General features: G+C 38.7%; 2 protein-coding genes across 2 annotated transcripts in view; both read left to right on the top strand.

Annotated features, from left to right (window-relative positions):
• Positions 1-900: 900 nt before the first annotated feature.
• Positions 901-11,910, top strand: LOC113536922 (prostacyclin synthase). The gene is made up of 10 exons (XM_026931131.3): positions 901-1,054; positions 1,826-1,949; positions 2,132-2,307; positions 5,040-5,186; positions 5,855-5,982; positions 7,076-7,251; positions 9,341-9,485; positions 10,140-10,321; positions 11,009-11,160; positions 11,509-11,910. The coding sequence occupies exons 1-10, from the start codon at positions 987-989 to the stop codon at positions 11,666-11,668; spliced, it is 1,458 nt and encodes a 485-aa protein (XP_026786932.3). The 5' UTR covers positions 901-986; the 3' UTR covers positions 11,669-11,910.
• A 1,566-nt stretch (positions 11,911-13,476) lies between these two features.
• Positions 13,477-13,900, top strand: part of LOC113524957 (potassium voltage-gated channel subfamily B member 1) — a 39,377-nt gene continuing 38,953 nt past the window's right edge. The window contains exon 1 of the mRNA XM_026911392.3: positions 13,477-13,817. The gene's annotated coding sequence lies outside the window, so the exon portion shown is untranslated. The remainder of the gene's footprint in view (positions 13,818-13,900) is intronic.

A 13,900-nucleotide genomic window follows, 5' to 3' on the forward strand; every position in this document is an offset into this window, starting at 1 on the left:
ACAAGTAATTAAAACTGAGCTATTCACCCTGTAACCATTTCATTTGTGGTTACACTCACTGGCCACTGTAACAGGGTCACCTGTACCTCTGCTCATTCATTCAATTATCCAATCAAACAATCATTTGGTAGCAGCAGCTCAATGCATGAAAACCTGCAGATACAGGTGAAGAGCTTCAGTTAATATTCACATCAATCACCAAAATGATGGAAAAATTGATCTCAGTGAGTTTGACTATGGCATGGATGTTGGTGCCAGACTGGCCGATTCGACTATTTCAGAAACTGCTGATTTCCTGTTTTTTTTTTTTTCACACAACACTTTCTAGAGTTTACACAGAATGGTGTGAAAAACAAAAAAACATTACATGAATGGCAGTTCTGTACAACACACGGATCATTGAGGTGGATGGGCTACAACAGCAGAAGACCACATCAGGTTCCACTCCTATCAACCAAGAATAAGAATCCAACGCTGCAGTGGGCACGGACTCGCCCAAACTGGACAGGTGAAGATTAGAAAAATGCTGGCTGGTCTTTTGCCAATGTTCAACAGCAACACTACTCATCAAACCAGAAAACAAATCCTGCCAAGTTATATGTCACAATCAACTAATGTCACCTGTTCCCCTGAATCCACCCTGTGCAGTGCCAACAATTCACTCTTCCACCTGAAAGAGACCTGTTTTACGCGTTTTACATGCGTAGGTTGAACCCTGTTTTCACATACTTAATTGTGATTATGTTTGGTGGCCTGTACGCCATGTTCATTCAAATATACGTCAATATACAAATGACTCTGATCAAACTGGCAGGTGAACACGCCTTTGGCGCGCGCGTGCGCGCCCACACGCCTCTCCATCATGACACACGTGACACATTTTCCGGTCCACGGCTCGTATAAGAAAGTGCGCATTACCAGCAGCAGTTCCACCTCTGAATCATTCATGCTCGTATCTAAGTTAAACAAGGGATTTAATCATCGTCATGATTTGGACAATCCTTCTGCTACTCAATGGGATCCTGTTCTTTTATTTCCTTTCTAATCGGACGCGGTGAGTGCTCTTTTTTCCCCTCTTATTTAAAAAGAACTACAGTGTATTCAGGGCTAATTACTTAAACTTTTATTTATTATCAGAAATATTCCTCATCTGTGAAATTCACTGAGATTTACCAATATATTTTCAACTGAGCTCAGATATGAATAATCTCAAGTGAATTAAAACACTCTCCCTGACTAAGTGTGGGTCATACACCTAAATTAGTTAGGATATATAAGCCTCTGCTTTATTCTAGTACACTGATAAGAGAATTCTGAATGCACTGGCTAGAATTCCTGATGCACAGCCCTTTTTGTCTTTTATCTGTTGTATTATTTCAAGATCCTACATCAGGTTAAATACACTGCTGCCATTAAGGAACAATATAAGCCTCAAGATAACTAATATATGTAACCATTGATTGATTTGAATAATCAAGGATGCAATAACAAAGCATGGCACAATAAATCAAATTAATTTTGCTCCACCTACCTTGAATACTAACTAAATGAATCCATGTGGTATTTTAATGGCTTAGAGGTAGACACCATCACAGCAGTCAAAACCAAATATTAAGACACTTATGGGATGAGAAACATCTGATGAACTCTGTTTGTCGTTGTGTATGTCTCACAAAGATAGTACTAGTACATTATGTATTAAGAATTTAAATTGTTATGAATGTTACCATAGAAGCATGATTTGACATGAAACTAGACCTACATTACAAAAAAAAAAAAAAAACCTGATTCACCAGCTTCACATGAGAAATGGTTCTGACTTCAGGTCCAAAAGAGAACCACCTTTGGACAAAGGAGTTATCCCATGGTTGGGGCATGCGCTGGATTTTGGAAAGGACGCTGCCAAATTTTTAACAAGAATGAAACAGAAACATGGAGACATATTTACGGTAATGCACAAACCTCTAAGCATGTATTCTTGCACAATCTGCCTAATTTACCTCTCACCATTTCAGCACATCTTTTTCATTTCACACCTTACAAATTTCAATATACAACTGAATGCTCTGTGTTTGATGTAACTGCAAACCAGTTTCTCACAATTTCATTCTATGTTACTATGATTTTCCAGGTCCGTGTGGCTGGACGTTACGTTACCGTCTTACTGGATCCCAATTCCTATGACTCTGTACTTCAGGACACAACATCTCTTGACTTTGCACGCTATGCTCAGGTGCTGATGGAACGGATTTTTAATTTGAGGCTTCCAAATTACAAACCTGAGACAGAGAAGGCCATAATGAGAAGGTACAGCATTACACAGCTTGCATTAATTCCTGTTTAATTTTTAGTCACTGTTCTGCATTGTTCCATGTTGTTCTTTTCCTTACACTTTCAACTGGCTTCATGAAATGCCCCCTTTTCCATAAACATTTGCATATTGGAAAACTGTTATCATTTATCATACAGTAACACTGGCTGTTATCATTTATCACACAGTAACACTTGCCTGCCACTCCTAATTCAGGTTTTCAGTGAGATTTTCAGCTTCCTGCAGTGACAGTTTTTGCATTTTTACCAGTACGAGTATTCAAGTTTTTTAAATGGGCCTTTAAAATACACTTCTGTGGCATGAATGTAATCTATTTCATTAAAAAATGGTGAACATTTTGATAAACCAGGGCATCTGTTCTGAGCTATATGTATTTCTCATAAGTTATAAAATTAAATTGGGGGAAAAAAAACTTTTTTTTTTAATCTCAATATGTCAGGACCACAGGAAAGCATACAAGTTTATTATATACTAAAATGTTCCATCATTATCTTTCTTAAACTGACTTAAGTTTAATGCCTAACAGCAGGCCAGTTTGATATTACACATCTCTCTCTCTCTCTCTCTCCCCCCCCCTTTTCTTTCTGTCATACGTTCCCTAAATCCAGTCTTCATGACTTACACAGTACTAGTTGTGCAACGGATCACTAAACTCATGGTTCGGATCATATTACGGATTTTGAGTCACAGATCGGATCATTTTTCGGAACAGGGAAAAAAATTGCTTTTAATTTATTACTGAAATCTTATTTTAAGTACTAACAGTAAAGTAAAGTACTTAAGTACTACAGTAATAATGTCATTACACAATTACAGACATAGATGAATAACAGAGTTACAAATAAAGTCAGTAACAGTAGTACTCAGGTGCAGAAATGTAATAATTAAGTGTAAAATAGCTCAGTAGTGCTCACTGTATAAGTTACATACAGATTAATCTTTGTTAAAGCTGGGGTGTTGTTTGATTAGCAGACAGAAGCAAATTATTTATAGGCTGCTGTCTCTTTAATACCAAATGCCTGGACCTAGTACTGACACACATCCTGTTTCTTACTCAGCTGTTTACGTGTTTGGTTAACCGACTGTGTTTACCAGAATACTTGCCAAAACGGATATTTTAACATAACTTTGTGTGTATGTTTCCATTCAAGTGCAAAGAGGCATGAAAAGAGGAATCAATTCGGTGTTCACACGCTGTCTGAATCGCGCCTCTCTCTTTCTGCGTGTGCGCGCTTCGGGTGTGTGTGAGAAAACAGCAGAAAACAGAAACAGAAAAACAGAAAACAATTCCTTGAATGTGTAAATTGGCAAGACAAAAAAAACACCAGCAAATGATAAACTTTCACTCTACGATGGTTAAACTTAACAGTTAATCTGCGAATCACATGCGTGCCGAACCGTGGGGCCTGGTCCGTACGGATCACCAATGATCCATTGCACCCCTACACGGTACTTTTCCTCTCAGTTTTTCCCCAGTCAGAAATGTGTTTGTGGAAGCAGTAATGGTTTAATCTTGTGTAATTGAGGGTGTTGTGTAATATGTGTCTGCCAGTGTAAAGTGTTTAAATTACACCCAAGAAATGAAGCACTTAAAGCAAGCTTGCATAGTCCTGTGCTTTTTTTAACTGTCACTGTGGCTCAGTGGTAAATGATTTATATCTGGAGCTGGTACAACTTCCAGACAACTGGAGCGATGTTTTCCCAGCCTTAAACACCCACACTTGTTGCCTATAAGCTGAGCAACTAGGCTACATTAAACTTGTTTGTATGATCACATTTACACATCTAAACATTTACATGTTAATAAATTACTCTGACACAATCACAATACCATAGACAATGGCCACATACTATAGATGTTAAAAATGACTGCAGAGATAAATATGAACTGATGATAACTTTAAACGGCAATGATAAAAGATCTACGAACTTCAATAAGAATAACAGCATAGGGTGTGAATGAAAACAAAGTTTTGTTGTTTCATGATGTAAATAATTCACATTGCATAATAGCTAGTATGAAATAAATCCAGCAAAGTGAGTTTAAATGATTTCTTTATATGCACATTTCTCTAGAATTAGAACCGTTAATATCAGTGTAATGTAACATATAACTGGTATTTAAATCACAGTTAACATATACAGCATAGCTGTTAGTTTGAGGAAGCACTTGTCAAACAGGAAGAGCTTATTTTAAATATTTTAAATATAGCCTTACTTAGTGAGGAACTAGTTGCCTACTGAAGGAATCACTTACTGCTTTTATGAGTTTATTGTAATTGTTTGGGACTGTCCCATTGTTTTGGTATTTCTACGCATGCACTGAAGGTGTGGCCCATGATGATATTCATCTTTCAAAGTGCTTTCAGTATTTCTTTTCACCCAGCTTTTTTTTTGTCAAAGGTAACGTGCAAATCTGAACAAACACTTTATTATCTCACTGATAGTGTTTGTGGAACAGTGGGCGCTGGGCATTGTAGGCTATCACAGCATCTTATGATGTGCAAGGTGATTTCCTAACATGTTATATAAAGTGTGTTTTGCTTACTAGGGTTACAAAAAAACAAGCTGATTCTGATACAAAACAAATTTTTCTTTCTGTGGTTGAGGCCAAAGATAGAAATCAGGGAACATGAGCTTGGGTGTTTTTATGGTTTAGAGTTCTTTGTGCACATTCCACAAGTCTTTAATACTTTGCTGTCTGCAGGCATTTCCAGGGCGAGAGCCTGTTACGCTTGAACCACGTCATGGAGAACCACCTGCGAACACTGCTATCACAGGAGACAGAGGCCCTAAACCAGTCTGGCTGGAAACAAGACGGGCTTTTCAACTTCTGCTACAGCCTGATGTTTAGGTATAACCCATGTTAGTGGTTAATACTAACGTGCCCAAAGCGGAAGACATAAAGCTACCTCCAATAAACAGTTTATACACAGAGATTTTTCCACATTATACTGTTTGTAAATAGGAGAGTTGTAAAAGAAACAAGCCGTAAGACCGGAGAAGGGGACTTAGGAGTGATTTGGAATACTCCCTATTGTGAAGCCAGTTAGATTTTTTTGTTAGTTTATTTTGTTGTGCTGTTAATGTCTGCTTCAAAAACACATGCAACATGTGTTCTAATTTAAAGTAAACTGCAAGACAGAAGAACTAACATTGAAGTCAGAAGTAAAGTTCATCAGTTCATCAGTTCATTCAGTTCATCAGCTAAGTTCAGAGGTAAAGGTCTGTGACTACATTCTTAGGGGGAAAAAAGTTAACTCACTAAAGAACACTAAAAAGGTCTTCAGTTTGTCCCAAAAGTGTGCAATACAGAACCCTATGACAGTGTTTTGCTATCAGAAAAGGTTTCAACTAGAATACTTACTAGAATACTGTACGAACTACAGTTGAAACTATACAAACTATGTATTTATGTTCAGAAGACACTTAGTGAGGTCACTGTAGGCAGTTAAGGTTATAGGGTTTTGTCATGCCCTGTTGTTTTTTTTAAACATTTTTTTCCCTGTTCCCTCTTTTTAGAGCTGGGTATCTCACACTCTTTGGTGGAGAACAGAACAACAATTGCGCTGATGCTGCCAATGTTTATACAGAGTACCACAAATTCGATGGCCTCTTGATGAAGATGGCTCGCAGCACCCTAAAGTCTGGTCAGTTAAACTCGGCTCCATCTGTAATTCTTAAATCCCTTTATGCTGATAATATTCGATTGTTCTGTAATACATAATGTATTTATTTATTTATTTGTAGGATTATGGTAAATGTAAAAAGGAACATGTTTAATGAATTGATTTATAGGGTTTCTGGAATTATTGTCATCATTGTTAAAGGCACAGCGTAACCCATTGTTTTCTAATGTGTGCATAGCAACCTTGTATAAGGCATAATAATGTTACGTGATGATTACGCCAATTTTTTAAAACACTGTTAAGAGTCACGTCAATTCTAAGGAGTGCCACCAAGTTCTACAAACCCCTGGGATGATGTCATCAAATACAGCTTTTTCTGTTTTGTTTCTATGGCATCTGAATGAACTCATTACAGACCGTCCTGCACTGTTACGTGACACCAGCAGTGACACACTATAAAGCAAAACCATGTTGGAAAGACTTTTCCCTACAGTTATACACTCACACAATTACGATCAGTCATGATCTCAACACAATTACATTACTCATTTTTGGGATTTTGAATGAGTTTCTGATCAGTAGCCCACAGCCTTAATCACTGAGTCACAACCACCACCGCCATTCCCATTCTCTGTCACGCTGGTTTAAATTTTGGCTGTGTCATTATAGTCATGTCTGATCTTGCCTCTGTTATAAGGACACAATTCTAATTCCCAACATTCCCGCCCACTCAACTACATAACAGTCTGTCTTCAGTAAGTCTGTACAGACTAAACAGATATCAATCAGTATGTCTTTGATATGACACTATCCTTCTTTTTAAACCACCTCCTCACTTGTTCCTTTAGCTGTCTCATCATTGTCTCATTCACTCTGTCATCATGACTGTGCTTTCATTATTAGCTAAAGATGTGAACACTAAATTTATTGCTGCTTTTGGTTTGACCACAATGTGTAGTCAGTGTGTAGACATTATTTACATCAGGCACGTCATTCTGTGCTTTATTGACACTTACGCTTGCTGTGTTTCATAGATGGCATTAACCACTTAACCTAAGTTTAAAGTCTCTCTCTTTCTCCCTCTCTCACTTCCTCTCCCTCTTTATGTCTGTAGGGGAGAAGCAGACCGCAGGCTCAGTGAAGCAGAGGTTGTGGGAGTTGCTGGCACAGGCTGGATTGAGGCAGGAGTCCAGTTTGTGGCTGCAGAGTTACAGACATCACTTGCAGGCAGAGGGCGCTGATGAGGAAACACAGAGAAAGGCCATGCTGTTACAGCTCTGGGCCACACAGGTCAGTGAGTAACCCTAACCCCAATCTAACCTAAATCTAACCACAATACTATCTCAATACTTAGCACTCACAGATGAATAAGCAACTCTGATATCAACGTAAGCCTTGTTTCCCTGATTGCCCACAGTGTCTGAGAACTTTTATCACAGTGTCTGGCCTCAAGCTTAAGAATATTGTAGGTTGCACTGTGATTGGCTATATACGCTTCTGTGTCAATGCACTTCCCTACACCAGTTTCTGATAAGAAACCAAACGTATAATATTTTTATAATGATATACATTACATCCCAAAGTGGTTAATCATGATCATATAAAATGTTTAGATTTCATCGAAACATCTATATTTATATAAATACATGTACGACTCGATATTTTCAAAATAATTCATTCATAATAAATAAAGGCACGAGGTGAGAACACACCCTGGTTCCACCACACAGCACCAAACACACACACACACACACACATATTCACACACTGCTATGCGTGAACTTTATCCGTCAGGTCACATATTTTGCAATGTTTATTATTACGCAAGCTTACCCAATTTACTGGGCAAATATAACTCGGGCGATGCCTGAGTTATTTTAAGCATTTGTACAGGCCTTTTGATGTGTGTAGGCTCTTTGTTTTTCTGAATGCTGTGGGGCAGTCTTCTTATTGCACTTGTGTTTGTAAGAAAGCGCCATAATATAAGCCACTCTAATGTCAGTAAAGCTGTCAGAGTCGACATGCCACAGAAATGATTAAGCAGAATTCATCAATCTCACACAACACCTGGAATGAACCATGCAGAAATGATGACTACAAAACTTGAGTGCATTGCAGACCGAATGGCGCAAATGGAGAAGTGTTAGAATACCACTAGTATGACTACAGCCAGCAAATCACTGAGAGCAAGAAGCAGTAGGATTGGCTTTGGCAAAGGAAACTCAGATTTGTCAAGGACCTTAAACGTCAAGCTGATATTATCCCATTCACAGTTATTTGTTCTTTCCTATCAGTCCTCCTTTCTCAGGTGTCTGTAGATATAAAGATTTATATAGCTCATTTCTACCACACTCCCTGAGAGAAATCAAGAAAGATGGGAGGAATCTGTGCAGTTATATGTCCAGTGGGAAGTACACAGATTCATCTTGTCTTTCTCAGTATTTCTCAGCGTGAGAGAGTGGTAGAAATGAGCTACATAAATCTGAACAGGAGATTGTTTGAAGGTTGGCCAACTAGCCAGAGGAGAGCACTGTTGAACAATATTTCTTCATTTTCCTCCTGAATTCAAGTGATATGTCACTCTGCTCATGCAAGTTATGAAATTAAAATCAATGTTTGGTAGTATGCTGCTGTGTTTTATATCTTATATTATCCATTCACTTCATATATAAGGTATCCTGTTTTGGCCTATTTTAGCTTCACCATTGCAATATGGGTTTCTGTAGTCTATATCCTACAACCAACAATTCATAAATGCATTTTAAAATTAATATTTTCATACTTTTTCTGAAATGTATTTACTATTCCACCACTGGTTATGCCGCATGATTTAAATTATTTTTCTTGTGTTTAGATAAACATTTTGTTTAATTTATAGTTAATATGTTGTACTAAATCAGCCTTTTAAAGCCAGCTTTAATTTATTCTGAGATTATGGTCCATTCGTCCAAGTGCTAGTAAAAAATGTGCTGGCCATAGTTATGTTCCATAATTTTTAACAGTCTGTCCTTCATTTGCTCCCAGTGGACCTCCTTTTATAGTAAGCACTTTGACATTGGTGCTGTGAGGCTAACCAGATTTGAACACTACTGTAGATCATCCCCATTGTCCGAGGACACATTCTTTTTTTTTTTTTGGCACAACTTATTGCACTAGCTAATATATGGCATACTGTGCTTATCAGTTGTAAGCTTCCACTGTTAATACAAAGAGTGATTCAAATCTTTAGTTTTATGTAAAATAGCCATACACCTCAGTGTGCCACTGGTTGAGGAGGAGATAGGCCAAAATGAAGTAATGAAAAAAATGTTAATGATAGTTACATACTGACAAAGTCAGGAGAAGCGCTGTAATGTTGCATGTTGTTCTCTTCCTTCAGGGTAATGTGGGCCCTGCTGCATTTTGGCTCCTGGCCTTCCTGCTAACCCACTCAGAGGCCATGAGGGAAGTGAGAAAGGAGTTTAAGAGTGTCGGAGTGCCTGGAACTAACACACTCAACACTCAGGAACAGACACCTGTGTTTGGTAAGTCTCATGCTCATTTTTAGAAAAATAGGGATAGTGTTTGTCTACTTGTTATGTTCTGAGAGGAGTTTCAATTAAAGAAAATGCATATCTTATTATGTATTAAATATCTTATTCTTAAAGAACACAAATCACAAATATATGTAGTTCTTAACATGTGATTGGTCTAGCATTCTTTACCATGGTATCCCTTTTCCACTGATTTAGTGCACTCAGTTTCTAAAATTACTGTAGGAAGGAAGCTGTGATACACTAAGAAATGTGACGCCTTTGTAACAATGACGATAACGCATCGTCATATCGCCCACACTACACAGCTCTAATGTGTCTCCAAGAGATTAGCCTAAGGTACAGATTTAGCCTGCTCAGAAAAGAACAGTGCAAAAGAATTGTCAAGGTCTGACTCATGTAAGACCAAAGGTTGCACCAGGCAAACCCTAGAAAATAGTCCACTCAACAAGTGTACCTTCAGAGTGTGAGTGTGTGTGTGTGTCTGTCTGTCTGTCTGTCTGTGTGTGTGTGTGTTTGTTTGTTTGTTTGTTTGTGGAACAGTATGGTGTAGCACAGTTGGATCTGACAAATGAAATTATACAATACATTATTGTTGTTAGGTTGTAGTTCATTTTTGATATTGCTTTTCATATGTTAATTTAGACAGTGTGCTGGAGGAGACTCTCCGCCTGACCGCTGCCCCTTTCATCACTCGGGAGGTCCTGCAGGACAAGACACTGTGCATGGCAGATGGACAAGAATACGATCTGAGGAAGGGTGACCGTGTCTGTCTGTTTCCATTCATAAGTCCACAGATGGACCCAGAAATACATTTTGAACCTGAGGTATGCAAAGAGACAAACATATAAAAACACAATTATAATCATACTGTGCTTCACAAATATATAACTGTTCCAGTATTATTAAAAAATATACATTCACAAAACAGCACTGTACCAACCCCTTTGTTAACGGTGACTACATGAATGGATACTGTTATCATTAGTTTGTGCTTTAGACTTATCGAAACTGCACTCATAATTTTCAGCAGTTCCTGAATGACCATTTTCAGCTGTTTTTTCAGTGTAGTTTAAAACACCCTATTGTGTCTACTTGTATAATCCAAGTCATCAAGAGAATTGTGAGTTTACCTAATGAAAAGACAGTGTCCTTTCTCTCTCACACACACAGACACACACTCAGAGTTCAGACTTTACACTTACCATGGATTACCCCTTGGAAAGGTTTAACCCAGGACATGTCAGCCATAGGATTAAGGTGCAGTGATAATAGAAAGAAGCTAATTGGTGGAAAAGCCTGGTTACCTGTCTCCGTCATGGCTACTATTATCCTAACAAAGCTATCAGTTTGGAAAATCTCACCTGATGTCAAATGTAATGACAATGCCGTGCTAACCTGATTGAGTGAGCGTGGCACATTCTGTCAAATGCTGATCTCTCTCAGATTAGTCAGAGAAAATTTGTGTGTGTGCAAATCATGTTACTTACCCGTGTCTGCTATTTTCTTTACAGAAATTCAAGTATGACAGGTTTCTTAAGGCAGATAGAACAGTAAAAAAAGACTTCTTTAAAGGTGGGAGGAGGCTGAAGTATTACACCATGCCTTGGGGAGCAGGGACCAATGCGTGCGTGGGAAAGCCATTTGCCATCCAGTCCATCAGACAGTAAGTATCCTCTGAGACAAAATGCATTCCCCAAAGAAAGGCAGACACTGTTCAGCTCACCTACTGCATCTAAACACAGAGGGCCACAGAGATTAAAGTTCACACACACACATACACACGCAGATCATTAATTAGCATGTTGTAAAGAGGCCAATCCAGCTGTTGCATATGCAGAGGCCATTTAAAGCGATATGCAATATTCCCATTGTAGCCAAACATGTCCATGTCCCTAAGGCTTGCACTTTCAACTGTGCATTTGATAAAAAAATATAAAGACATGACCATGGAAACCTGCCCAGTGCTGAAACCCTTTCTCCATATGTCGTTCTGTCTTTCTGTGCTGTCCAGGTTTGTGTTTCTGGTTCTGTTCCATCTGGACATTGAGCTGCATGACCCTGAAGCTCAGGTGCCTGAAGGGGATGTCAGTCGCTATGGTTTTGGAATGCTACAGCCGAACAAGGAGCTTCAAATCCGATACAAACGCAGAGACCACCCTTTTTCCCAATAACAGTCCACCTGTACCAATTACCCAGCTCACCTGTACATATTTATTTAACATTTTTTCATACTTTTTATATATGACTGTACATAATTTTGTATATATTTCAATACTAGTATCTTACTTGTTTGCAATTGTATATTATCATTGTCACTTTATGAAAACTTGTGGGAAAATGCTATATTTACAACAAGGATATAGTTTTATGCATTTTGAAGGGGGTTTTGAATAAACAAATTATCTAACAACAACATGATTGGCTCATTTACAGAATTTCAAATAATGTGGAACCTTTCCTAGGGCTGGGCACTCTGTATTTATAACTATAGTGTCTGGTTCTCACCATACATACAGCATAAATGTTTGATTACAGGCCACAGAGCTGATGGTTCTAACACCTGTACCGCTTCACTACAGTCTGTCACTGTGCCCTTGTAGGCACTAATCCTAAAGCTGTACTAAATAAAAACAGGACATGAGGATTCCCTAGTTAGACTGGTTAGACCCTTGTCATGATAGAAAAGATGAAAGATGAAGGCTGGTCAAAATCATACATTCTTCATACATTCTTAAGACAATCTTATACTGCCTTTGTATTAATTTCTCATTTTTGTGGATCCTGACTTATATTCATGTTGCAGATTCCAGGTTGCCACAAATTGATTAAAAGTGCTGGTTTTTCATAATTTGTTTGTCAAGGTCCTTAGGCCTCAAGTGCTCAGTTACAACTGTCCGAATTGTAGATCGCTATGGATAAAAAAAAAAAAAGCATCAGCCAAATGAGGTAAATGCAAAATGTAATATTATCTAGGAAGGAAGTGGCCCAATTAAAAAGATTTTCACCCACATTTCAACACATTCAATCACAAGAGGTCATTAACACTGCAAGGCAAAACGTATGAATCACTGCAGGGTTTAACTATCACTGGCTGAATTGATTCAGGTGTGTGTGTGTGTGTGTGTGTGTGTGTGTGTGTGTAGAATACCAGTAGAGAATTTGGGGTCCCCTGAATTTTCACTTGGTTAGTTTGATTTTTAGCAATAGTTTACTACATAAACACTCTCAGAAATAAAGGTACCAAATTGTATGTTTCCTTTTTGCTAGGATGTTTCCATTAATTACATCTTTTCTGCCAATCGTATGTATCTTTTACCTGGGAAGGTGCATGTTGTGTATCTTTGATTAGCTTTTAGACTGAAGTTTTAAAGGTACATTGGTGGTCCATAAGGTTCAATTATGTATATTATATTGTTTATAGTATAAAGTATAAAGATAGGCTACATACTAATAATGACACTTGATGGTACCACCCCTGCAACAAGAATAGCAACAAGTAGAGTCTGGTACCTTTATTTCAGACAGTGTATGTATTATTTATGGCTTAATAAAATGACACACAACCATTTACTTTTTTAAAGGGTAAATTAGTTCATTTGCAAATCACAATAAAGAAGATGAATAAATAAAGAAACAATAAAGAAAGATGGTAAAACAGTGGTGAGATTCTTAGGGCCCGGATTAGAAAGGGGCCCAAATGGATCCTACAGAACAAACCCAGTCCACAGATAGGAAAAATGTCCAGAGCAAGATTCACCCAATACATGAATCTATCAAGGAGCCTACAATTCCTTCTTCCGTCCCAGTGATGTGGCACAAACACAGCCAGAGGGAGAGGGAAAAGAAGCAGTGAGGGGAAGGAGAGAAGAGCAGTGAGTGTGTGTGAGAGAGAGAGAGAGAGAGACAGAGAGAGAGACAGCTTGAGAGAGGGGAGAGGGTGTGTGTTTTGTGTTGCTGTAGCCCTCCGCCCCTCTGCAGATGTAACGGAGCGGAAGCTGCTGGCGTCACGCGCGCGCAGTCTTGATTAGCAGGTGGGAAAAGAGCTCGCGCAGGATGGGATTCGGATCGCAAACTACTTGTTGAGGATCAGCGCTTATGAGAATCAAGTCCGGATGGAGCAGCGAGTCAGAGGCAGCAGTTTATGCGCTCGAGCATGCCGTGGAGGAGGCGATGCTCCGGAAACCGAGGGAAAAGCAGAGGAATAGCTGAGAGAGAGAGAAAGAGAGAGAGAGAGAGAGAGAGAGAGAGAGAGAGCACAACCTCCTTCTCCTGCCTGACGACGGACTGAAGCTTTTCCGCTCCCGCCTTCAATCTGTCCGAGTGAGTCGCCTTGCTGGCACTGTCACATTGCACACCAATATTTCCTTTATTATTATTATTATTATTATTATTACTATATCATG

Source organism: Pangasianodon hypophthalmus, chromosome 2 (genome assembly GCF_027358585.1).
Source record: "Pangasianodon hypophthalmus isolate fPanHyp1 chromosome 2, fPanHyp1.pri, whole genome shotgun sequence".
Lineage (NCBI taxonomy): Eukaryota > Metazoa > Chordata > Actinopteri > Siluriformes > Pangasiidae > Pangasianodon > Pangasianodon hypophthalmus.

Excerpts from the sequence above, each read along its gene's own strand:
- LOC113536922 (XM_026931131.3), top strand. The coding sequence starts at position 987 with ATGATTTGGACAATCCTTCTGCTACTCAATGGGATCCTGTTCTTTTAT. Across the intron at positions 7,252-9,340 it reads TACAGCTCTGGGCCACACAG|GGTAATGTGGGCCCTGCTGC; the intron begins GTCAGTGAGTAA and ends CTCTTCCTTCAG. Across the intron at positions 11,161-11,508 it reads GCCATCCAGTCCATCAGACA|GTTTGTGTTTCTGGTTCTGT; the intron begins GTAAGTATCCTC and ends TGTGCTGTCCAG.